Genomic DNA, 27,371 nt, shown 5'->3' on the forward strand with positions numbered 1-27,371 from the left:
AGGTGTGCGTGGTTAATCGCGAAGAGCTTAAGCGTTCGTACGTTAACGTGTTTATCACGTGTGCTCGCGTTCATTTGACTTCGCGTGTCCAAGACTGAATTTTGTAACCGTGTGGCATTTCCTATATACGCGTGCGTTCTTGGATGGTCACGCGGACCTTCATTCTGATAGTTAGTTTTTGGTGTACAATTCACATTCTGACAGGGAGTAAGTTACCCCATATCACTAGAGTCGTCGGTCATGTCGCCATGTAACGTGGTGTCCAGTGGATATGAGAGCTTGCTTTTTTTAATTGATCCAATTTAGGGCATGGATCTAGTCTGCTGATATCAAGGATAGAAACATCCGGAAGTGACCGATTCATGATCGTGCGAGTACGGGAGTTTTTAGGTTCACGCTTGAGACCGCGTTTGAAAATTTATAGGAGCTGAGACATTCACTTTATCACTATCACCATCATGTTTACTAGATCGAGGGTGTAGATGCCGGGGATGATAACGAAGGGCTCAAGCATTTGTATATTAACGTGTTTGTCACGTGTAAGTGACTTCGCGTGTATAACTTCGATTTTATAATGACGTAGTGTGAATTTTTGTTTGATCGCGCGCGGACCGTGAATCTGAAGCTTAATTTTTAGTGTATGGTACAGATGGTAGTCCGTTTCCCCATATCACTTGGGTTCCAGGTCATGTCACCATGGAACGTGTTGTTTAGTGAATATGAGCGTCACTTTTTTGATTGGTTCAACTGAAGGCATTGCTCCAGACTGGTAAAACTTTCGGACGTGACCGTTTTATGATCGTACGAGTGGTGGGTTAATGTTTGGAAGTTTAAAGATGCAACGTTTACTTAACTACCGGGGTGTTTTCATGTAGGCGAAATCGCGGGCGTAAGTATATGTGGATTATTGCAATTGCATGGTCGCGTTTGTGGCCAGGTTTGTGTTATCGCGAAGGCCACGAGCGTTTGTACATATATGAGTATAGATAGCGTATAGTAGAGATATACTAATAAAAGGAATCAAAACATGCCGAATAAAGAAAAAAAGATGCAAAGAGCTTGATTAGAAGTGTATAAATTGAACAATACTATTTTGGTATACATAAATAATGGAAAAGCAAACTAAAAGATGTACAAAAGAAACAGACTAATAAAGTAGAATAGAAAAACACATGTAACATGCAATCAACTCGTCTAAATGCAGCAAATGTTGTATATTTATTATCAACGACAATTGCATGCTGTTAGACTTTCATCATGCTATGCTGGCCGGGAATGGATGACTCGCGTGCCTCGGTAAATTTATTTTACCCTAATTTATCCAACCCGATTTTTTCCGAATGAACCGCATGCTTAGATTGATCACCAGAAGTATTAGCCACTATTCTATCATATACGTCAGTTCTGCATCCATTCCCTGACCCAACTGTCACAAATACTCAGACGAATACATACATAAATAGACATACGACTAGCACATAACAGTTGTACACTAGTACGAAAAACTGCGATTATCACAAAGTTACAACTAATAGTTTTCTACTTATTCTACTTTATTAAATTAATTTAATTATTAAATTAATTTCATTGGTATATGCACGATGACGAAGTCGACCGATAAATGGACACACAATGACTCCCTCTGTCGACGAATGTCGACAAGGAATAAAGGTTGGTTTCCGATTTGTTAATCCGTTTATTGAAGGCGCGATTACAAATTTCCTACGGAAGGATTATATCGTATTGTAACGTACGAAATGTTAGGTTTAATAGCTACTTACGTTTACTACCTTTACTCCCTATCAATTTCCTTGTCTTCCTTCCTATTCCTCTTCTTATCCTCTCCTAAAACAAGCGTTGTAACGTGTTATCTTTAATGATTCGTCTTAGTTTTAGGAATCGTTACCTTAAAAACCGGTTGCGGAAGCTGTGTGAACACTGGCACGTTTTCCAATCGCAGAGCACAGTCCTCTGGTATAGATTTTAAGGTTAGGTAAGTAGGAAGTAATTAGCTTTAAGTAAGTTCTAGTTTTAATTGTAGTTCTTTAATTTCTTACCTCGTAACTAGATGTAAGTTAGTTTTAAGTACCAACTAGTATAAGAGTTTTGCATGTGTTAATTTTAAGCAATAATAAATTCACTTTTACTTTAGATTTTGGATTTACCATTTTATACTTGTGACCTGTCTCGTGGTTTTACTTTTTATCACAACTCACAGCGAAGTGTCTAGCTGACATAAGAGCCCGGCCGAGAGCTGAGTGCGAAAAGCAAGCTGACACAAGCGCCCAACCGAGAGCTGAGTGCATTAAAGAGTTGCCTGCACTATAGATGGTGAGATGCAACGACCGAGGGGTCGTGACACCCTCCGTGAGCCCCGTCCACGAATACCACCAATAGAACAATATTTGCAAACACGGCACACAGCAAAAGTTAATCTACGTAGATCCGCCAGTCGGCCACGACACCGCGCATAGACCAGTGGTTTAGCGTTGGTATGCGCAGGTGCAGAGTATGAAGCATATAACATAAAAAAGGCGCATAAGCCCTCTCGGTCTCCTCGATACCCCACTATCGAGGCGTAATGTAATACCCATCTGAAAGCATTTATAAGCACGAATAATGAGTAGTGATTAATATACTAGGAATCATGAACCAGTTTATGAATCCATGAATATTATTCTATGGTTTTGTGAACAGGAAGTGCGAGTAATGACCAATCTACTAGGAATCATAACCCAGTTCACGAAACCATGAATAATATTCACTTGAAAATATTAAGATCAGCATACTTTATAAACTACACCATGAAAATGGAAGCATATTTTAGGATTTTGTGAACTATGAACTATGAGCACGAATGATGAATTGAGCGACCGAAAATAAAAGTCGCAAGGATAGATTATGTTTCGCAAAACCCGTTTCAAACATATTAGAATATAAACTTCAAGCATAAAAATCGGACAGAAATCCTTCAGCATAAGAATCGCTTAAAAAGTTCTCACCCGTAAAACTCGGCAAGGATGAACCTCCAGTATAAAAATCGTTTAAAAATAAATAAATCGTTCGTAGGAGCATCCGTATATCTTGATGTTCAAGATTAAAAGTCGGCTAACAAAAACTACTCTGTAAGAATCGGATGTATTTTCATCCGGTTTTTTACTTAAGATTTTTTTATCCGATTCTTACAAAGCAATATCCCAATCCGATTTTTATTCTTGAAGTTTATATCCGGTTTTTATATTCGAATATATTTGAAACGGGTTTTACGAAGCATGTTCTGTTCTTGCGACTTTTATTTTCGGTCGCTCAATTATGACTAATATATTAAGAATCATGACCTATCAGTCCACCTTTTCATCTCGTACAAACCAGACGCAAAAACTATAAAACTATAGTTTCAACCTTGGTTAACAACTTTGTCGAAGACCGTAACTAGCTACGAGCTCTCAAAAAATAGTCATAACGATTTTAAAATTTATGGCAGAATCCAAATGCAGAAATTGATTACTTTTTCGAACACAGCCGGTGCACCACCGACATCGACATTAAAAACTTAAATAAATGTGAATATATTCATCGCAGCGACTTGGTACCTTTGAATGAAATGTTCAGAATGAATTGCTGAATAACATAGACGTAGTCAGAAGATGAAAAGAAGAGGGGAGGGGCTTGTGTACTCCCAGTCCCTTTTTTAGATTGTTTTGTATAAGACAAAGAATCTTACGTCCTTGTAAATGTGAACGCCTGAACTTTCTTAATATTTTGATAGACCCAAATATGAATCATACTACAATCGTTGCTGTGGGAAATAACATTTACAATATTGAGGACTTACACTTACAAATTTATGTGTTGTTTTTGCTTGTGGCAAAAACTAACTCAGGTCTGAAAATCGCGTTGGGTTCTAACCTGAAGTATATTTCTGGTTCGCCAACATCACCTCTGTTTTGCGTGAACCTAACTCAATTTCATCAAAAAACGCTTGTTTGAAGTAGCTATCCTGGTTTCGTTCCTAGATTCTCAAACGATAACGTCAATAGAAACAATTCCGAGACTACAAGGAATCTAAGGATATGCATTTTTTTTAAATTCTGACTCTGAACGGATAAGAAATAGGGTTTTAAAATATGTAAAACTTAGAAACCGTTGTACCATTTTAAATAAGATAACAGTAGACCCCTTGAATAGTAGCATTCAAAAACGTAGGATTAATTTTTAATTCGGCGGTATAAACCTGCGTTGAAGATGTGCTCCTTATGTTATACTAAACTATCTAAACAGGGAACTGGGGAATACACAAGCCACACCCCCTCTTCTTTTCATTTTCTGACTACGTCTATATTATTCAGCAATTCATTCTGAACATTTCATTCAAAGGTACCAAGTCTCTGCGATGACTATATTCTCATTTATTTAAGTTTAATGTATCGGTGTCGTGGTGTACTGACAGTGTTGGAAGAAATAATGATTTTCTGCATTTGGATTAAACCATAAGTTTTAAAATCGTTATACTATTTTTTGAAAACTCGTAGCTAGTTACGGTCTTCGACAAAGTTGTTAACCAAGGTTTGAACTATGGTTTTATAAAGCTGGTTTTTCATATTGAACGAAATGGCGATCTTTATTAACATAAATGCAAAATAATTGATTTCCCCATATAAAACCCCATGCAAACTTTGAACGCAATGCGCAAACCCGGGAAGCAACCGACCGCTCCTAAACTTTGCACAGGCATTTGAGACCACAAAAGAAACTCAAAAAGTGCTATGCTGAAAAATTTCATATTCGAGCCACTCTACTGCCCAGCAGTAGCGCAATTGCAATTTCGAGTTTCGGCCGTCCTTACATAGTCGATACCGACACGACTGACACTCAGAGACATGCTAAAGTTCCTTACCCAATGCGGTAAAGAGCTGTAGGCTTTCTCGCAGGCGATTTGAACTACCGTTGAGTTTAAATTACCGGCTGTTTGTTTTAGTTTTTGTTACTGTTACTGTTATTTTTCCAACCCTTCCAATTCAACTTCCCCCTACTTCTTCTCATGATTTTCTTCCGATCAGGGAAATGATGAGAAGAAACAGCAAGGCACAAATCCCCGACCACATATATAGCTGCGATATATCACTTTCCTAATGTTAAACGCAACGCAATGTGAACAAATCAGATGCGGTTGACACATCCCACGCGTTTGAAGAAGAAAAAAAATGCATCACCCATGCGGAATGAGCTTAGGGTATATGTTTCAATTCTGAGTTAAAAATCAGATAGTGAAATCCTAGCAGGCATGTCCAAACACGCCACGGCACCGCGTGCTGCATTTTAACACCGCTACCGAGTGTATTGAAATGAGCACCCCAAGCCAGTGCTCGATGCGAAGCACTGATGCACGATAAACGAAGCACCTGTGTCGGTGGCGGTGTAATATTTTCGACCCGGTGCTTAGATGTTTCGGAAAACACTCGGGCCGGGTGCTTTAAAATTTCTGAAGCACCGGAGCCGAGCGCTTTCAACTTCGGATAACACCTCGGAAACTCTTTGACTTTGCACCCGTATCAAAGCGAGAATGTTTAAGCCCGCTAGCATATGCACAAAACGAAAGAAAAAAAGATTTTTCGGTGCGACGGAATAAAAGAGAACAGCAAATATACTTCTATAATCACGACAGTTTGATTTTTAGTTAGATATGTAATTATAAAATATCCAAAGTCGATGCAAGTATATATCGCTGATAGTGGATTTTTTTTAATTTTGCGTCTTGGAAATACTAGTCAACGAAAATTCTATTTAGGTATTTATCTTCTTGCAAATGTATATCTAATTAAAAGCAAAAGATATGAACTTTGCCATCGATAAACATCTTTTTATTTTTTTTATGATCCCAATCTATACGGATAACGCACATATGGTGCTTAGCTCAATTTGAATCTATTCCTATTGCCGCCATTTAGTTGGTATTTCTATACAACTCAATCTTATTATGGCGTTAGAATTGGGCACACATTTTGAATTTTCGATCTATCAACCACAAGTATTTCACAGTATTTGGTTAATTTTTTTTATACGAAACTTTGGTACCAATTTTTAGACATCCTATCTATCGCTGGTCGTAATAATAAAGTATTGAGTCATTTCATGTCGCAAACTCTATTATAATACCTATTTAGCTAAAATAGTGATGAACTGCCTCATAGTGCTTTTTAGGCTGACAAAGTGGAGACACTGACAAAATCAGTTTATTCGGTGATGCCATTACCTGTAAGTCGATTATTCTGGGAAAGTGAATGGGTTACCAGATTGTTTTGAAAAAAGAATTAATTTCAATTAGAATGTCAAATTACAGTACTAATTTTATCATTGCGGTCAATAAAACGTATTTTCAGAGGAGCTAATCTCTGATAAAATTGTGGCCCTTCGCTAAAACAAGGTCTTGTATAAGGTGATCATGTTTCTCAAATATTTTATATTCATTCCAAGCACCCCAGCCTGGTGAGTTAAAAGGGAGGGAGGCTTTGCTTTACTCTAATGGAACTGGAATTGTTCATATCATTTGCAGCAAGTTACCTACTGCAGAGAACTTCAATTTTATTACTTCAATTTTAATTTTAATTTTAATTTTAATTACTTGAAACACGTTATCGTATGTAAAGGCGTTAGGGCACAATAGAGGTGCGCCCATACGATTTATTTCCGCATTATACGTCATTACCAGTGCCATTACCAAACCTCTAACACAGCACAATGCATAGAAATGAATTTTGGCCGGACTTCATTACTTTTCTGGCACATCCAACGGCGTCCGTGTGTTGACGTGCCGTTTGGTTCGCTGTACTATAGACTTATAGAGCATTAATATAGGAAAATCTACGTTATCATAAATATCGCTAGCTAGTGTTCTAGTCCTTATCAGTTCTTCGATAGTTATACTACATAAGCTATATTCATTATTCCGCATGTAAACTCAATAAAACAAAGACAAATTTAGTTGACAAGATGGTAAGTGATCACCCAAACCATTCTGAAGTGATGCAGTTTGAAATCTGAAGACTAGATTTTTGTCTTGCTATATTCTGCATTTTTAATAATTGATCCGATACCCTGTCCTTTTTATATCTATTCTACTTTAAGGTATAAAAAAGCCAGCTTCAAATGGGTTTTTTACAATTTGATCGGCAAAATTTAATTTCTGCGTGCATTTTAGATACATAAAATTTCATTTCACTGTCTAAGGAGATTTCAATTCTTGCACAGTAGGGGAGACTGAGGAGACTTGATCCCCGGGGAGACTTGATCCCATCATTGTAATTCAAAGGCGGATCAGAATACATTAATCGAATATACTAGAAAGTTGCGCAGCTTTATCTAAACATAAGTTTCTTTAACACAAAAAAATAAATTGGACATGTCTTATCGAATTTTTACCGATTCGAAGGAAAAAATCTCAGAAGAACAGAAGAAGATTTATTTTCTAAATTTTCAAACTTTTATACAATTGATAAAGTCACCCACTACATACTATACTTTTACATACAGAATTACAGGAGAATGTCAATTATATGAATACGTTATGATTGAGCTGATTTTTTTGTTCAACTATACTTGTACTAAAGTTTGCTGAAATAGATGCTATGGGTTCACTTGATCCCTTCAAATTCGTGGAGATTTGATCCCCTTCGCCATGCTTCATACACACCACTGAAAATAACCAAATTCACACCAGAACAATTGAAGTCATTGTTGACATAAAATAACAAAAAATACTGTCAAAAATGAACGCTTCATCGTACAGAAACTTAACTGTAATTGTTTACTACAGTATACGTAGAAACCATGCATCCCACATTTGATGTTCCTCAACCATAATAACAACAGCTTTCAAATAATTGCACAGAGATTTGGGGAATTCGTAACAAAACTTGTGAGAGATGCGTAATATGTAGTAACAAAAATGTAATGTAATGTATGTAATCACAACAATTTAATCAATACCTCAATACATTTATAACATTGAATGGGGTTCGGTACCTATTTTTGTCCTATTACCACATTATTTCATTATTAATTTTATTATTTCGGCTTCTTTGCTTTGTTATTAGGAGCCATTTTTTATTTCGATTATAGAGGTTTTAGCCTTAAGGTCATTCGGCTCTTATTAAGAGCCAATATAATAACGAAATTGTCTTAAGAATGGTGAAAATCTTTTGTTTGAGCGCAGCAAAAACTCTAATCTAGTACCCCAATTATCGCAACACCATTTGAGCCAATGTGTTGAGCAAAGATGGCAGACGCTGCTCTAACCAAAGGCTTCAGATGGGTAGGATGATAATAGAAAAAGGGTAAAAATAGGCTTATTACTAGTATGCTCTTTTAAACACGTTTTCAAAAAATAATCAAGTGTCCCCAAATTAGGGATCGAGTCTCCACTAATCAAAGAATTTTCCAGTTTTTTGTTGTTTTCCAAAAATGCTCATAGCTCATGTCCAGTATAATATTTCCATGTAATTTTTTTATGATTATCAGTCAACCCTAGAAACAATACAAAACTACAAAAAATACATAGTTCTTGTATCATTCCACGGAGTAGGATTGAAAAATAAAAAAGGGGATCAAGTCTCCTCAGTCTCCCCTATAGTGGGTAAGTAGACTTACCAGCCATAGAGAGTATAACTGTACGGGAAACAGTGATCGATGTAAGGATATGCGATGATTTTTGCTGATACAATATTGGTCAATGAAGTTATGCTTTGTGTAAACACTACGCACAGGAAGAGAGTCCTATTACTTGAACGTCGAGAAGTTAGCTAAAGCATGTAACACCACAACACCAGCGAACAGCTCATTAATTTACTTTATTTTTTACTCGTTGAAAAATTAATTGACTTACACCAGAAAATCGAACAACAGACAAATGATTTCCTGGATAATGCGACCTGTAATACATTAAATACACCTCAAGTTTGTTTGAGAATTCATGCACAAATAGCTATACAAAGTTGAAATATATCATGAACCCGTTAACAATATATTAAATAAATGAAAAGCAACTGAAAAGACAAATCACTCCTTGGAATTTTCCAAATTGAATAGAGCCAAGCTGATACATTTACATTTAACATATTTTATTTTAGATTAGATTACCCGGGGTAAGATTTTTTAAATCCCCGGATATTCGAATTTGACCTGTTTATTTTTTGGAATAAATTTCCCTTATTCCACAGCAAAATAAAAAAAAAAATGTGTGCACACTTTGCATCTATAAAATGTGAACAACATTCTTAAGAAATGGTACTTGAATTTGGCGTGGTTCGTCAATAGACCATCGGTATAATTTGTGTTGAGTTTGTGTAAGTCATAGAAATTGAAACGCGTATGTAAATGATATGTTAAAAAGGCGAGTTGACTTTATTCGCTTGCATATTATCATATGATAAGTTGTTTCTTTTTACTTTTACTGTCAATTTTGACAAATGAACAGCATATTTGATTCAATTTATTAGAATGACAAAATAGGATACATATGTAATCGGGAGTTGGTCTGATTTGTATTGAAAAAAAAAACAAGATCTAAAAATTGCAATACAAACTAGTTGGACCCGCTTACATTTGCCCGAAAGGTAGACTGAAAATATTGGTCCTAAAGTTTTGTTTAATTCATACACGGCACTCATGAAGTCATTTGATGGTATCTGAAGCCGCCACTTTAGAAATTTTACTAAAATACTACAATTTCATGTTTGATTTTACCTACGCGGAAACAAAAGAGAATTTCCATAGATTTTAAATAATGATCTTGCTACCTAGAGTTAAAAACTAAAATGTTTTCTCAAACAGTGACATATTCACTTTTCAGGCTGATGGCTGGAAACATAATTTCTTTTTGAAGTTATGACTAAAGCTGAATACTTTACAGGATACTTAACGACCTTGACTTATTCTACTTTTTCAGAAATCATATTTTCATTAATTTCATAATGACGGGACATTATTTTGAGCATTTCGAGACAAATGAAAAATACAACCGTCAAACTGGAAACTTGCAACACTTCTGACTTCCTCTGTTAATTTAAATTTGGCAACGGTAATAATAATTTTAACAATTTGGAGTCAAAAGTCTTAAAATTATGCAAAACATATGAAAGGTGTTGACCGAATAAAAATATTTAAAATCAACATTTTTTTCTATCACGCATTCCTATTTGCTTTTCAATTTTTTTAGGCGCATATGTATTTTCATACTTGAATAAAATTTTCAAACTGAGCTATCTAGTACTAAGTAGCGGCAAACTTTGACACTTTAGTCTTTCAATGATACTTTAGTAATACAAATGTGGAGGTTACAATCCAATCGATATTAATCGTTAAATAGTTAGTCTCAATATATTTTTTTTTAGTTTTTGGAAAAGAATTTTCTCTTATTTTTAAAGAATACAAATGACCGGACGATATTTAAATTTCGAAGCGCACAAAAATCTTTTTAATTGAGGTTGTTTGATGTAAGAGTTGGCTAAGATGTACAATTCGACTCCAGAACCAACGCCAATTTAAATCCATTCATTCATCTATTTATAATTCCTACTTGCATACCTACTTAATCCTTCCTTACTGTATAATGCATTACAGATTCATCACAAAGTACCAAGCTCGTTCATGCATATGAACGCACCAAATTGCTTTGAGCCACTTACCAAGCGACAGCAATAGCGCGGCGATAATCGCTACCGAAATATAAGCTGCCGTGTTTTACGAATTTAAAAACACTCTGTACGGTGCCTGCCGATGTCAGAAACACCTTGGTTGCGGTGCCTACCGATGTGAGATGCACCTCGGTTACGGTGTCTACCGAAGTCAGAAACACTCGGGTCGGTGCTTTGCCGAAGCAACGAGCACGGTGGTTAAATATCATGCGCTGGCACCGACACCGGTGCCTTGGTATCGGCGACCGGTGTCTGCTGTTGAGCACCGGTACGGCGTGCCAACTTCAATGCTCTTGGTGGCGTGTTTATTGGTAGAAGTGCCCACCGTGCAGTACCGTTCGGTGCTTTTGCCATGCCTGAATCCTAGTATAAATATAAACGCAGTTTTCTGACGGAAAATCAAATCACACGCACAACAAGGATAGCTGCTAGCAATGTCAAATTTATGGTGCAATAAAATAAATATAGATAACGGAATGGAAACGTAATATAGCGACCACTTGAGTGACAAACAATGATAAGGATGTATTGACGAAGTATGTGTGAATATCCATAATCCAAAACTGCATTCGTATCATAATGGTCTATATCGCTATCTTGGTCACTATTTCCGGTAGATGTGATAGTGTGATAATGATTTGGATTGCCGCAATCAAAGTATACCAGTTGTCACTTTGAACCCGCTGTAACAACAATCCGTTCGGTGGATAGCAATCATGTTTCGCATACTAATTTTGTCATTTTTTCAACTTTTCATTGTAAGTTTTCAGAATAGTCAGCAAAATCCGTGCAAAAGTATATTTGGGTGCATTTCTCGCTTCGAATGTGCAAAAGACGAATATTGGGCACCAGCTGCTTCTCTGGGTGGGTGTTGTCCAGGATGCGTCAGAGGTTTAGGGCTAAATGTAATGGGTTGTGATGGAGAGAATCCCTGCGCTCCTGGATTGGTTTGCGGCACGGGAGAAATTTGTAGGATAAATCCAGGTGAGTCTGAAATAGTGAAGATTATCGGAAATTTAAGCCACTGGCTTGTTTCTTTAGATCAATTTGAAGTTGTTTTTGTTCTTTATCAAATAATCGGGCGTATGTTTCCTTTCTCTCTCTGTGGCCATGACAGGAGTGAAGAAAATCGAATCGGTACTAGAAAAAGTGTAGTTGAACTTGAGTTCTTTCGCAGAAACAACCATTATTATCTAATGCAATCATTAGTTTCTTTACTGACACAGTTAACCTGATTTTCTTGTCAAATTACAAATACTGTTCACATGAACCTAGAAAAATTGGCAGGATTCGCTCGAAGCATATCACACAGAATTTTTCTAATAGCGTTTTCGTTTCTTCATGGTGCTACACCGGTGTAGTGCAAAGAAGAGATAGACTGATTACACCCAAGTTCGAATGAGTGTAGCACCGACTAGACCGGCGTAGTGCACTGTCAAAATCGAAAATGCCATACGTTAATGTAAACAATACAAGCGAACTGTCAACAATGAACACTCGAGTTTATTTGTGACGTCACCATAAAGTATTCAATTGATTAAAATAAGAAACACTTTACATGAACATTACACGAACATTTCAATAATCTTGGGTAATCATCGTGTTGATTGTTTTGACAGAAATCTAGATATCAAAATGTTTATGATAGCCAGCCGTTTGTCAAACTGTAGTTACCAAAGGGCTTTCTTGGTTTTGACATTACACTACAAACTAAACTCATATAAACTTGGGTGTAATCATTTTTTTGGTTTAAGCTTGTACCATGCAAAAAAAACAAAAACGCTCTAAAAGTCAAGAAATCAGCAACCTATTTACAATTCCGACCCATCCCCAGCAAACTGCCTGTCAACGAATCACGTCCCACAGCAGGTGCACTGGAAACCAGCCTGTGACTCGGCGGGACAATTCCACCCCAAACAGTGCCGGGGAGATCGTTTGCAAGGACGCTGCTTCTGCTATTCAGCCACCGGTGAGCGAATCTTCGGTTGGGACTGGCGGGGAAAGGCAAACGACATGACCTGCGCTTGCAGCCGCGTTAGATCCAACCTGGAAGCCAACGGTAGAACCGACGTGACTCTTCACTGTGCACCGAATGGGAATTTCGAAAAACTGCAGTGTGACAGCGGTGTGTGCTGGTGTGCCAATCCGGCAACCGGTGAACCTTGGCCAAAAGTTCCCATTGTTTCGCAAGCACTGTGGAAGAAACTTCCCTGCTGTAAGCGGCTGAAGACGACTGAATGCATAACGATAGGATAGTTTTACTTTCAAATTTTCCATTTTAGATAAGCGTTCTCTTCACGGGGACCAGTATCTACGGCAGTGCGAAAGCGAATCCTTCGCCCAGAAACTAATGCGAAGTAAATTTGCCATCCACGGGCAGAGGAATGTGACTCATACGGATACGGTTTGCGATTACGATGGCAGCTACGGGCGGTACGAAATTCAGCGTGGCATGTAAGTAAGACCGTCACCAAAAGGCGGCGTGGTGATATTGAATTTATTCTCACCGTATGCCTCTGGCAATACAATTTCAATTTCAGCGCATATTGCACCTGGCGTGATGGGGAGCGCATTACACCGTTTCAAACGAGCAGCCTGAAGCTAAGCTCCATGAATTGCAGTAAGTTGAACGAAAAGTCTCAATGATTCACAACACTTGATCGGGTCGCAAATCGCCTACAAGTATACTTCACATCGAAGAACGAATTCGCCTTCCACTTGCCATGCCACTCACACACTACACAGCGAGCTCTGATTGTTGAGATGTTTACTAAAACTTTCCTTCCTCCTTTTCGTGCGTTATTTGGTAAACATAAACATTCGTGCTGTAGAACCCAAAACCGTAGAACGTGCAGTAGCAGTCAGTGTCTGTTTAGTTTCACCCACCCACACACCAGCACGGTTTGCTTGGACTGCTTTTTCCGAACATTAATCGACCATCTTTGTGCCCTGTCTTATCGGTCAATTTACACTTGTCAAATCAATTTATGAGTCAACGAAAAGTGCGTCAACCCTCGATTATGAGTGTTGTTGTTAGGATAAACGTCGTAAATTTTCCAACCCACGTGGAAAATAGTAGTGCTAATTTTAGCAGAATTTGTAAATTATGACTTTTGACTCAATTTAAAATACTATAGAATCCGAGATTAATCCGGATATTCTGCATTATGACGAATCACTTGTAGAAGCGGAATGAGGCTGATCATGTTGGTGTGACGAATCGAACTACGAACTAACTCTATCCCAATGAACAGATTGTGCACGCGACCAGAAAATTTTTGCTGCAGCTGGCATCGATATGGTACTCTTGTGCGAAGGAAACGGCAACTACAAGACACTGCAGGATCGGAACGGGGAGTTGTTCTGCGTCGATCGGGATGGATTCGAGGTGGCCTCGCAGGTCAGTTCGGATACCGAGTGTGGTCAGTACATGTTTGCGTGATGGGTATTGGTTTGCCAGACGAATGATATACAGTGTTTGGTTCATGATTAAGAACCTACCTACTTTTTGAGTTAGAGCTATTTTAAGACAACTAAGTTTTTAACACAAAAATTTCAATAACTTAGTAACGGCTGAGATTTGATGGAATGTGTAGAACGATTCTTTTCTCCAAATAAGACAGTCAATCATCCCTCGAGAGGTTCTTAACCATGATCCAAACACCCTGTATGTAATATATGATATATGACAGTTGATGAAAAATGTATTGTTTTTTGGTTCCGAATGATATTCCATTGTAGTTTATTCTAACGTCGGATTACGTATTTGTGCTCGATATTGGGGTTTACCTTGCAAATTATGATATTTAACAAAATGTGGTTAGATTTTGAAATTATTCTAATAAGTAAAACTGTCAATTTTAAATAAAGTTAATAGGCTGCATCCGACTAATATGTCACTAAAAGGTTTGAATCCAACCTTTTAGTGACATGTAAGATAATCGGATTCATTCACGTCGTTTGATTTGTCGAAGTGAATCGTAGATTATTCGAAAAACTTGGATTGTAAAAAAAATACGTTGGAGCTGTAGAGCTGGGGTTCCGGCTGGGATCCCCGTCAGAATCTACGGTCACTACGACTGCAGACGAGACGGGAAATGTCACCCACTAAAACACTGATTAAGGCCAATTTCACTGTACGGTTCAGATATGTGCGGACGTAGGGACTTCTCGATCGCGTGTACCATCGCGAGGGCTCGAGCGATTGTAAGTTAACGTATTCGATCGCGTGTGCGAGCGTGTATGTGACTTCGCGTGTATAAATTCGATTTTATAATAGTATGTTCATTCGCATATTCGCGTGTGTCCTTGGATAATCGCGCGCGGATCCTGAATCTGATCCTCAATTTCGGTTTACGGTGCAGATGCTAGAAGAGAGTGAGTTCTTCTACATCACTAGAGTTCCCGGTCATGTCACCATGTGTTGTCTAGTGGGTATGAGTGTCATATTTTTATTGGTGCAACTGAAGGCATGGGCCTAGGCTCCTAGGGCCGAGAGTAAAAACTTCCGGACCTAACCGATTCATGATCTGGCGAATACGGGCGTTTGTAGATTCATTATTGTAACCGCGTTTGCAAAAATTTAAAAGTCCTAAAACGTTAACTTACTGACCGGGGTGTTATTTTGTTTGCGATATCGCGGGTGTAGGTGTGCGTAGATAATCCCGAAGGGCTCGAGTTTTTATATGTTAACGTGCTTGTCGTGTGTGCTAGCGTGTATGTAATTTCGATTTTTTAACTGTGTGGTCATTCGCATATTCGCGTGTGTTCTTGAATGATCGGGCGCGAACATTGAATCTGATACTTAATGTTTAGTGTATAGTTCAGATGCAAAAAAAGAGTAAGTTTCCCCATATCACTAGAGTTCCCGGTCATGTCGCCAAGGAAAGAGTTGTCTAGTGAATACGAACGTCATTTTTATTGGTCCATCTTAAGGCATGGATCAAGGCTTCTAAGCCCACAGGTAGAGTATTTTGGAGGTGACCGATGCATTACGCGTGAACATGGGGGTTTAAGACCGCGTTTATAAGTCTATTAGTGCTAAAACATATACTTGATCATCGGGGTGTTTTCATGTCAGAGAGACCGCGGACTTTGGTGTGCGTGGATGATCACGAAGGTCTTAAGCGATTGTATGTCAACGTGCTGAATGCTAGACGAGACTGAGATTCCCCATATCACCAGAGTTCCCGGTCATGTCGCCATGGAACGTGTTACCTAATGGATATGAGCGACATTGTTTTTGATCGGTTCAACTGGTGGCATGAGTCTAGGTTGCTAGGATCGAGGGTAGGGGCATCCGGACGTGGCCGATTCATAATCGCGCGAACGGTTGGTTAAGGCTTCAAATCGCTTTTGGAAGTTTACTAGAACGTTCACTTAATTACCAGGGTGTTTTATTATTGGCGAGATCGTGGGCGTAAGTATGTGTGAAATACGGCAATTGCATGTTCGCGTTTGTGACCAGGTTTGTGTTATCGCGAAGGTCACGAGTGTTTGTACGTTTGGAATGATAGAAATTGTGAATGTATATGAGAGAAAATGCAATTGATTGTGTTAGTATCAATCTAATTTAAGATATAGTAATAAAAGAAAAAACAGCATGACAGATAAAGAAAAAATCCTGTGAAGCATTGGGATACGCCGTTGGTGAACATGCTGTCGTACAAGCTGAACTGATCCACACTGGTAGCTTAGAAGAAGAAAACGAACAGCCAGAACGAAGTCAAGGAGGAACTGGTTGAGTTCCAGTACCAGCGGGTGTGTGTCCTCAATTCTGTGGGACCAGATACGCCGCAACTGGCACCTCCGAAGGTGACTGGCTCCCCGAGTTGGAAGGGCACGAAGGTGAAGTTCGCTGCTAACGCAGCTGCTGCGTCCAAACATGATTCTCCATGTCAGCTAACAGTTTCAGACAGCCACTCCCTCCGCAACTGTCCAGTGTTCCTAGGAAAGGATGCTCGCCAGCGTCAAGAGCTGGTTTCGCAAAAACGGTTATGTTGGAACTGTCTGAGCTTCAGCATTTCGGTGGCAGGAATCGGTCTCTCAACGCAAAGGGTGAAAATTGAATCGAGAACTCAGCCATTGTCCACGAAATTAGAGTTTCTCATTCTGAAGCAGCCATCCGCAGAGCTGCCGACCGTGCCGATCAATGCGTCGCCGTGTAAATTCCCACAAATTGGATTAGCAGATCCATAGTTCAATGTCCCAAGAAGAAATGACCTCGCTATCGGAAGTAAGGCCTTCTGGGAACTTCATACCGGTAGGAAGATGTCGCTCGGTAACGGTCTTCCGTGGGTAGTCGACACGCCATTCGAATGTATGGTCTCTGGTTTCGCGTCCAATGGATTTACCTGCATTCCCCAGATCTGCAATCTCTTCAATACCAATGAAGGCTTGGATGTCACATTTCAAAGGTTTTGGGAGTTAGAAGCGATTTCCACTGGTGTTACACATTCTCCCGAAGAAAATCGATGTGCAGAGTTGTACTCCAGTACAGTCAAACGTGATTCGACTGGGAGGTACGGGAGGCCTCCAGAGCCACAGTAGAACGCCATTTTCACAGCCTGAGGTACCATTTGCAACGATATTCTGCAACCAAAGAATCGTATCATCGCTTCATGGACGACTACCTACAGTTCGGTCATATGAGAAGGCTCGACGACCCTGTAGATGACGTGAAGGTTCATTGTTATCTCCCACATCATCCCATTTTCAAGGTGTCGGGTATCACGACGAAGGTGCTTGGAGCCGTGTTTGATGCGTCCTACAAGATGGTGTTAGGATATCCGCTGAACGACACGCTTTTGGGCGGACCCGTAGTTCAGCAAGATCTACTCTCCATCGTGATGAGTATGAGACAAGTATTCCTCCACCCCGATGATCAACCGTTTTAACGATTTTTTTGGCGTACAGACCCAGATGAACCCATCGCTACGGATGAGCTACAGACAATAACGCACGGAACAGCGATCGCTCCGTACCTAGTTACGCGTACTCTACAGCGGATTGCTCAGGATACCAGGCAGTCGTATCACTTACAGTCGTGAGTGGGCCAGTTGCGGAAAACTTCTACGTCGACGATTTTCTTTCTGAGACGCCAGACGTAGAATCCGCTATCAAGCTGCGTCTTGAGGCACCGGCAATGCTAGCTTCCACTGGGGTGTCGAATTCTCCCGAGGTTCTTGAGGATGTACCGTTCCATAATCTTCAGGATGACCAGGCCGTCTCCACGCTCGGCTTCATTTGAGAGCCAAAGTTGGACATACTCCGATTCAAGGTCCAGTTACTGCTAGCCGCGACCGTCTTGACGAAACTCAAGGTGATGTACATCGCCCAAATCTTCGATCCACTCGGACTAGTGGTTCCACTCATGTTCTCCAATGGCTTCGCGGGAACCCGAGTCGTTGGAAGACTTTTGTCGCAAACTGGGTCTCGCAGATACAGTTATTAACCGATCTCAACCACTGGAAGCATGTTCTTGGAGTCGACAACCCTACTAACGACATTTCCCGTGAATTAAGTCGTACCGATATCTTCAAATGTACACGTAGGTGGACTAGCACATCGTGGCTATCAAGGTCTCTGGATTTTTGGCCAAATTCGACATTACTCGCAGCGGAATCTCCTGAAGTGTCCGCCGAAGGACGCAAGATACCACTAGTCGCCATGACCACGGCACAGCTGAGCTTCTGCACCGATTTATTGGCTCGCTACGCCAACTACCCCAAGCTGCCCCGAGTGACAACGTTCATTCAGCGCTATCTGCATGTGCTTCGCGAACGAGCCTCGCAACGTTTTTCGGAAAAGGAGAAGTACAAGCCACTCATCATCCCGAGCATTGACCCGCACTCAACTTCTCCCACATGGATAACTGAATGTTGTGCCGACTTGCGGTTGTTGACGATATCTACCTCCGTCTTATGCTGAGCGAGCTCCAGGCCTCTCGCGCTCATCCATTCCTCCACCGTGTTGATCGCGTGTTCTGCAGTTAGTTCTACCTCAGGGATTGACTCCCCATAAACCTCCCAGGTTACTGCGAGTAGTTTTTCATTCGACACCGGAGCCACCATTTCGGCCGCGCCCACACTGTCTTGTGGTGCAGGTGGTCAGGGGCTTGTGAGTCGAGACGGGAAGAGTACTTCGATAATCCTCGCCAACCAGTCCGGAGACCGTTCTGGGGGTGGAGAGCCCCCTTTGGTCTTGGGCATCACGATTCTGTAGGCGTGACCCCACGGATTCGTGTTGGCACTCTCACACAGGTTGTCGAAACACGCTCTCGGGCTGCTTTTAATGGCTTTGTTAGGGGTCAATTTCGCAGCTCGAAACACTTGCATCCTCGGGGCGGGCTCTTTGCATCCTACGTCTAGCTCTGAGGCAGGCTGATCATAGGGCTGCAATCTCGGCACTCCACGAGTATATCGGGCGTCTGCCGTTTCTTGGCAGGGTTTTCCTCGGCATAGTGGGTTCGCACGCGCGTGATAGGACGGCTACCAGCGCATTCCCGCTTAGACTGTCGGTGTTGGCCTCCAGTCCCAGGGCCGCGGTAAAAGCTGCGATGTCGAAGTGATTGGACTTCCACCCGCGTACCTGACTGGGATCACCCGCCCTCGGATGCTGCACACCATTGTTGATCCTAAAGCGAATTGCTAAGTGATCGCTATGGGTGTAGCCCTCGTCTACCCTCCATTCCATGCCTGGTACCAGACCCGGTCTGGCAAACGTTACGTCAATCGAAGGTCCACCCCGTTTATACGGAATGTGCTAGCGGAGCCATTATTGGCTAACACAGCGTCGAGTTTCGCAAGCTCCTCCAGTAGCGCTTGGCCCCTGCTATTTATACAGCGGTTGCCCCACTCTACTGCCCAAGCGTTGAAGTCTCCCGCTATGACTACTCACTAGGTCGGACGAGAGCCTGTCGATCATCTGGTTGAACTGTTCTATGGGCCACCTTGGTGGAGCGTAGCAGCTACAATAGAACACACCATTGATCTTGGCAATCGCAACACCCTCGGCGGAGGAGTGTATTACCTCTTGAACCGGAACCGTCTCGTTGTACAGATTGCCGCCATCCCAGACCCGTCCGACGCCCAATTGCCGTTGTCGGCAGGGATGTTGTACGGGTCGGATAGGAGAGCGACATCTGTCCTCGACTCCGAGACCGACTGCCACAACAGCTGTTGGGCAGCTGCACAATGGTTAAGATTTAGCTGTGTGACGTTCACGGCTTCCTCTTATTGGCCTCTCCGAATGGACACGAAGGTCCACCCATAGCATGGTTACGGGCTTGCTTCTTAGCGGTGCAGATAAGGCATTTATGCGACTTAGTGCAGCCCCGCTCTTTATGACCCTCCGCGCCGCAGCGACGACATAATTTGCTCCTGTCTATTCCCTTGCATTCGTACGACTTGTGGCCGAATTCTAGACACCGATAGCACCTATCCACTGAAGGCGGTATGCTAAGTGGACATACTGACCAGCCGATCTTCAGTTTTCCTTTCTCGGTAAACTTTTTAGCTTCCGCAGTCAGTAGCCTGAGGTAGGCTACTTGCGTGCCAGAGAGTGCCGCTCTCAAGCGCACAGAGGCCCGCTCGATTACTGCGCCACATTGTTCTGTGACGGCAGCGACGACATCGTCTGCGGTCGTGAACTCGTCCAGTTGCTTGCACTCTGGAGAGTCACTTCCGCCCCTAATGATCTCACCTGGACGCCTTTACCCAGGACCTCTTGGGCCAAGGTCTTGTACGCCGCACTAGATTGTGCGCCTCGCTTCAGCACCAAGAGCATTTCGCCGATCTTGATGCGTCTCACGCTGCACACATCCTGCCCGAGGGCCGAAAGGCTTTAGGCCGCCCGCATTGACTTAAGGACGTCAGCATATTTGTCCTCGTCAGTCTTTACCCACAAGGCCTCGCCCCTGTCCTTGGCCTTCTTTGCGGGTCGAGGTGCGTTCGGCGTCAGCTTCCTCCTACTGACTTCCAGGGGTTTTCGCTCCCCTGTCCCGGTTGTGCCGGATTGCTTGTATCTTTTTTTCTGCCCGGCGGGGTCATTTGCACCCCGGTTTACATCGCCCAAACGGCGTTTGGCCGTCACGGCTACACGCCGTTTGGCGTTGCTTTTTGCACCCTCGCCTGGTGACTTCCTAGGTCGCTTCAGGTTCGGCGCCGTCTTGCCCTTGCCCCTGACCTTCGAGGGAAAATCAGCTGCCGTTGTTGCTTTATGTGATGACTACGGCCTAGATCATCACAACCATCCTCATTTACCAGGGCTGTAGCTCTGGTTCTCAATAGTTCCAAGTTCGTAGGTTATTACGGACATGCTACTATTGGGATCCGTCATTCGCTAGCGAAGTTCAATAGACATACGACTAGCACATAACAATTGTACACTAGTACTAAAAACTACAATTATTACAAAATGACAACTAATAGGTTTCTACTTATGTATTTATAAAATAAATTTAATTATTTAATTAATTTAATTGACCTGTGCACGATGACGAAGTCGACCGATAAATGGAAACACAATGACCCTCACTGTGAGCCCCGTCCACAGTGGGACGAGCCCGGACTTAAGTCCATATAAGAAGGTTATGCGATATTCTCACTAGTATTTTTCTCGTATCAGCTGAGCCATCAGCTATTATTTTCACGAGATTTTAGGTGATTTGAATGCAAAATGAATTTTTGACAGCTGTTTGAAGGGCATAACTCTAGTGTTTTTGCATAATTTGACCATAGGAACTATATACGGTTATTCTCATTTTTCAAAGAAACGGTTGATTTTATGAATTGCATTACTTCACCAAAATTATCCGTGTGATAAAATTACATCGTAAAATCGCCAAAAATAAGTCACTAGTTGGTTTAGTTAGTGTTTAGATAACTGTTTGTCATAAATTTTTATTGAATTCGAACTTCTAAAGCGATAACAACAACGACGCCCGTGAATGCCCGCGATCACACTATGCTCATTCGAAAGCTTTTCATTTTCTCTTTAAAATGAGCCTATGCTAGTTTTGCGAAAACTTGCGATAAGCAGTCAAAATTTGAAAAAACTGTGAATGGAGACGCATGGTTATTACTGATATTTAATTTGAATATTCACTTTATGACTAGAATAATGACACTAATTTATGCACAACTTTCAAATAACATTTAGAGCATGATCTACAAGGGTTTTACTAGTGATCAAGAGTAAGGAAGTGGGAAGTATGGTTTTTAAGTGATAAAGGAATTAAGAATGTTTAAAATTCAGTAAATATTTTCAACCATCTCAAATGTGTCATGAAATGCTTCATGAACTCTTTTTGCTAACTTACGCAATAATTGTTAATCTTAGTGAACACAGTTGAGTTCTAGTCATTTGGTGGGACTATTTTTTCCGAGTTTTCATAGCACTGATATAGCTTAAGGGTATGCGATATTCTCCAAATAAAATAAGACCATTTTTAAATGAACCACATACGCGAAAAAAGGATTTTGGATTTATTTTAATTTAAGGTATGAAATAATCAATCTAAGCAACTTAAAACACACCTGCGAAAACAAAATCGTTAACCATCTTGTTGATTAGTGAATATAAATAAATATTCCACTAAGACGCTCTACATGTTTGTTTTGAAAATGAAAAAAAATGTAGTTTTCATACCAATACTAATGAATTAAACGTTCCAAAATTAGACAATCACATCTTATTTGATCCTTAAAAATAATATAGTCATTTCTAAAGTCCCACAATGAGATGTCAATCAATTCGTTTCAATACGGAAAACAAACTTCAATATTACAATTGAAAGAAATATTTATAAAAGACAAAATATTTACTTTTGAGCCACTCTAATGAGTAGTAAAGTTAATTTCTATTTTCTATAACCAACCTTGGAACTCAGCGCACAAAAATGTCTTTAAAAAAAACTTGAACCTTCACAACAAAATAATTATTTTTGAGCCACCCTAATGTATAATGAAATTTTTTTTTTGCAAATGTTAATATCAAAAACGATTTAGCACACGAAAATTAATATACACAAATTTTAAGAACGATTTAGAAAAAAATATATTTTTGAGACACCCTAATGAATAGTAAATGTTCATTTTTGAATTGTTTTAATATCGAAAACGAATTCAGCGTACCAAAATTACATAAAAACGTCCTATATGAACCGATACGGAAAAGTTTGGACTTTAGTCCACCTTTTGTTCTAAGTCGTGCCACTGTGCCGTCTATCAACACTGCCATTAAACTGTGGAACAATGTCATCAAACACGGCCCACAGCAAAAGTCAATCCACGTCGAGCCGGCCACGTCAGCGCGTACATGATAGTGGTTGAGCGTTAGTATGGGCAGGTGCAGAGTATGAAAAAACCAAAAACATAAAAAGGCCCATAAGCCCTCTCGGTCTTCTCGATGCGCCACGATCGAGACGTAATGGAATAACCATCTTAAAGCAATTGTCTTTCAGTGGTTCTGTAGTACTTATGCACGCAATATGTTTGATGATGTTTGCAATACCGTCAAACCCCTCAACCTAGGGGAGGGAATAACGATCACTCAGTTTTTCCACAAAAACTAATAAAACTGTAATCATTTATACGGAATCGACAGCTTCGAACAAAAAAAAAAGTTTTTGTTCTGAAAATCGGGTAAAACAGTCCTAACGAGACAGATTGAAACGCTTCTGTGAAAATGCGCGCCATAAAATGTTCTAAAATACTCTAAAACAGCTCAATTGCTAAAAATTAATACATAGGAGGATAATACAAGAGAACCAATTATTGAGGAGGCACTTTACCTTAATTATTTAAACAATCATAACACATGAACCATTAGACGTCTTGTTAATTCAGCAAAGTTGCGTTAATTTTATTATTTCAAAACTTTATAGAATTTCGAGTAGATTTGTTCCAAACATCTAAAAAGTTGGTAAATGAATGAAAAATCACAACACAAAATAGCTAATTGCCTGGATTCTTCACTCATGAAAGAATAACGAATCCTACTGATAAAACTATAGCTCTTTACCCTACAGGGTTAGGAGCAATTCCAGTTTTAGTATCCTCTAGATAGGTTCGTCTATATGTGGGGACTTAAATTCCCAGATGCGCAATTGCATAATTGCAGGGCAGTAACCCTATCAGATAATATGAAATACCGTAATCGGAATAACAAAGATCACACAAATGACACTCAGCACGCTGAATAATAGACATGTGATGATTAAGTTTGTAGTATCCAGTCAGTGCCCTGACTAAAATGCTGCAATTGTGCTTGGAAACATGCAACAGTTTTTGATTGAGCGCAAGTTAGCAAGCTACGCCAATTTTTGGCAAGTTCAGCTGCAGACCAAGAAAGCCTTGTGCTTTATCCATGTTTATTGGAGACTTTTACAGAGCAAAACTTTCAAGCGCTGATTTGATCGATTCGGTTCTCGCAAAGAGAAAAGCCCAAGACTTAGAACTACCGGAGAATGTCTCAGGGGTAGTCGTTGGTGCTGGCTCCGTCCAGGCCGGAAAGTGTGTGGCAAAAAGATTCATATCGTTCATTCATTTATTCATAGGAAGTAACTGATATCAGATTGTTTCACAAAATAATTCTCGTTCTCACCGTACAACCAATGTAAATTACCCAACGTGCCGAATCAGCTGACAAAGAACATTGCTGATGACCCACCCCGGGCAACCGTGTCAGGTTGATATCATGAGTCACATGTTTCTCCATCGAGGGAATTGTAAACGTACAGCCAACCCAGGGTTTGCCTCAATGTCAACGGTAACTTATTCTCGATGAACGGTGCACGGCAAACAAGTGATATCAAGTTTCTGCTGAATTAACAACTAAGTTTTGCAATCGTTAACAAACGTTTATTTTCTATTCAGTTTTCATTGTAAAAATCTGAGTTGTATATGAACTTGTCGCAGCTTTCGTTTGGTCGTACATCAGTAGATACGACAAAGCCATCGCCATCGACACAGAACAACTGACCGTTCTGATCTTGGGAGTACTCGTAGTTCCCGTTGCCACCGCAGGCCAATGTAAAAGGTATATCAACCCCCTGATAGATGAGAGTGTCTCTAGCGCAATCTGGATGGATGAGAAACGAGAAAAAAGTGTGACCATGTAAGTGGATAAACCATACAGTTCGTGGAACCTAATCGAATCATAACTTACTACAGTTCACCGCTGACAGTAAACTGGATCGAACTTGAAAGGATCCAATTTTGCTTCCGTCTCGCCAGGTGCAGAAAACTCTGTCAAAATATAAGGAATCTTGTTTACTCTGAAAATATTCTCGTATAACACCACCATACGAACATTCCGTTTTCAATCTTGTATTTTCCAAAGGCTCCATCATAGTCACACTGAACCTCGTTAAAAGTGACACCGATTGTACCCCGAACGGCGAACTTTTTCTGTATCGTTTTCTGGGCAAAAGCTGTACTTTCGCACTGACGAAGATAGCTGTCACCGTGTAGCGTGCTATTATCTGTAAATATCGGTGTTAGTACATGTTGATTGTGTCCCTGACTCTCAACTTACAGCATGGAAGCAACTTCCACAAACTACTGTGAACCACCGTTGCCCCGACCAGTGGATCTCCACTATACTCATCGGCACACCAGCAAACTCCCGAATCGCACTGTAGCTCCTCGTAGTTACCATTTTGAGTGCAGTGAAGACTGACGCCAACACGTCCTTCCGCTTCTAATTTCACCCGGCGTCTACTGCAGGCTAAAATTTGCGATGTTACTTTTTATTTCAATTCGATCAGCCTCTTTAAGCTTTCAGACGTACCACAAGTCATTTTAGCTGCATTTTTGTACCAATCCCATCCGAAAATACGCCGGCCGTCTTCGCTGTAGCAGAAGCAACGTCCCGAAAGCCGGTCACCTCGGCACTGCTTGCTGGCGTAAGTCCCATCAGCATTACACCGTGGGTACCAACCAGCCCACTCTTCCTCGTTCTGCATGTGAATCGTGTGAAGACAGCTGGCTGATGACAGCAGAAAGATTAAGACATCTATACCTTCGGACATCTACGCCATTTGCACTTCTTACCCTGATCGTACAGACACTTCCGATCCTCACACTTGAGCCCCGGGGCACAACGCCGATTGGCGACATTCACGTTGCAAACCTTCATGTGTCCTTGACCGCCCCGACAAGCCGGACAGCACCCGTTTAAGGATTCACCCGCGACCAATATTTCCCCGCTAGGGCAGTCCGACTGGCGCAGCGAGGATATGCAACCGTAAATACCATCGCAACTTGGCGGTGCGATGATCGAATCTACTGAGGCAAATGTTGCGAAATATGACAGCCAAAGAAACGCAAACAGAAAAACAAACATCGCGGAATGTCACTTGGCGAGTTGAGTTAACTTTGGCAACTGAGTGAGAGATGGTAGGAAACGGTGTGATTGAAGTGAGTTCATCGAAAGAAAAAAAAAGGGGAATGATAAGAAAAGTGTTGCTGTTAATTGTTGATTGATTTTTCATGTTATACGACTGTCGGCGGAACTTCGACGGGTACACTCAGATGCAAAATAAACAACGAGTAAATTTTTTCTACCAGAATCGTTTCATTCTATCTTCAATGCTTTATATACATTTAAATTATAAATGAATAGGTTGCTTAAGTTTTAGCTTATGGCGGGAATATCTTGTTTGGGTGCTGCACCTAACCATGTTTGAAAATAATCTAGATGCAATTTATTCGAACCTATGCAGAAATAATTTTGACTGATGCTTAATTATTAAAAAATCGAGTATTTGTGTAGGTTTCAAATTAAATATGTTCATTTGGAAAGAGCGGACATTTTTTTCGGAACACCGCTCTTTCGGAAGGTTATTGGCTCCGATTATGGAGCTTCAATTCCATATATATATATATATATATATATATATATATATATATATATATATATATATATATATATATATATATATATATATATATATATATATATATATATATATATATATATATATATATATATATATATATATATATATATATATATATATATATATATATATATATATATATATATATATATATATATATATATATATATATATATATATATATATATATATATATATATATATATATATATATATATATATATATATATATATATATATATATATATATATATATGTAACTGCCTTGCAGTAAGGCAATTGCATATCCAGAGGTTTGGTTACTTATACAGGGAACTAAAACTCAATGATATTTCATTGTTCCCAACTAGTATGATAAAGAGCTATAGGCTTTAACAGTAGGGTTCATTTTTCCTTCGAGAATAAATAATCTAGGATTTTTATCGTTTTGTGCTAATTCTATTGTGTTGTTATTTTCCATGTCTACCTTTCTTTAACCTCTCTTACCCTCAGTGATGAAATGACATGGCAATACACAAATGCCCGAATAACGAGGAGAACTGTAATGAAGTATGTAAAATAACTATGGAATTACTTTTTTACATTTTAACGACATTCGATTAGCTAGAGATTACTGGGTAGGGAAAGTTATGAAAATTAGAGCCATAGTACTCAAATGAGAGCAAGGATATGAAGTAAACATATCGGAAAACTAGAACAGGCTTAATATCGTACGGGCTTAATCTTTGTCTTCTGTTAATGAGGGTCGAGCTTAGGCAGAATAACTACAAATCACC

The 27,371-nt window shown here is 40.2% G+C and overlaps 3 protein-coding genes across 7 annotated transcripts in view; 1 reads left to right on the forward strand and 2 right to left on the reverse strand.

Moving 5' to 3' along the window:
• Positions 1-27,371, reverse strand: part of LOC131688459 (neurabin-1) — a 277,301-nt gene that overhangs the window by 142,271 nt on the left and 107,659 nt on the right. The gene's annotated exons all lie outside the window — the stretch shown is intronic.
• On the forward strand, positions 11,370-14,384 carry LOC131688468 (uncharacterized). Its single transcript, XM_058972746.1, has 5 exons — positions 11,370-11,675; positions 12,526-12,906; positions 12,974-13,145; positions 13,232-13,311; positions 13,946-14,384. Exons 1-5 carry the CDS (start codon positions 11,408-11,410, stop codon positions 14,131-14,133), a joined length of 1,089 nt encoding a protein of 362 aa, XP_058828729.1. The 5' UTR covers positions 11,370-11,407; the 3' UTR covers positions 14,134-14,384.
• LOC131688467 (uncharacterized) lies at positions 24,563-26,065 on the reverse strand. Its single transcript, XM_058972745.1, has 6 exons — positions 25,748-26,065; positions 25,485-25,682; positions 25,230-25,421; positions 25,005-25,176; positions 24,861-24,940; positions 24,563-24,773 (listed from the first exon to the last, which is right to left on the reverse strand). Exons 1-6 carry the CDS (start codon positions 26,037-26,039, stop codon positions 24,565-24,567), a joined length of 1,143 nt encoding a protein of 380 aa, XP_058828728.1. The 5' UTR covers positions 26,040-26,065; the 3' UTR covers positions 24,563-24,564.

This window comes from Topomyia yanbarensis, chromosome 3, assembly GCF_030247195.1.
Source record: "Topomyia yanbarensis strain Yona2022 chromosome 3, ASM3024719v1, whole genome shotgun sequence".
Lineage (NCBI taxonomy): Eukaryota > Metazoa > Arthropoda > Insecta > Diptera > Culicidae > Topomyia > Topomyia yanbarensis.

Coding starts and splice junctions, on each gene's coding strand:
- LOC131688468 (XM_058972746.1), top strand. CDS start 11,408: ATGTTTCGCATACTAATTTTGTCATTTTTTCAACTTTTCATTGTAAGT. Junction 11,676..12,525: donor AATTTGTAGGATAAATCCAG/GTGAGTCTGAAA, acceptor ACCCATCCCCAG/CAAACTGCCTGTCAACGAAT. Junction 13,312..13,945: donor GCTAAGCTCCATGAATTGCA/GTAAGTTGAACG, acceptor CCCAATGAACAG/ATTGTGCACGCGACCAGAAA.
- LOC131688467 (XM_058972745.1), bottom strand. CDS start 26,039: ATGTTTGTTTTTCTGTTTGCGTTTCTTTGGCTGTCATATTTCGCAACA. Junction 25,683..25,747: donor GAAGTGTCTGTACGATCAGG/GTAAGAAGTGCA, acceptor TGCTGTCATCAG/CCAGCTGTCTTCACACGATT. Junction 24,941..25,004: donor TACAAGATTGAAAACGGAAT/GTTCGTATGGTG, acceptor ATATTTTGACAG/AGTTTTCTGCACCTGGCGAG.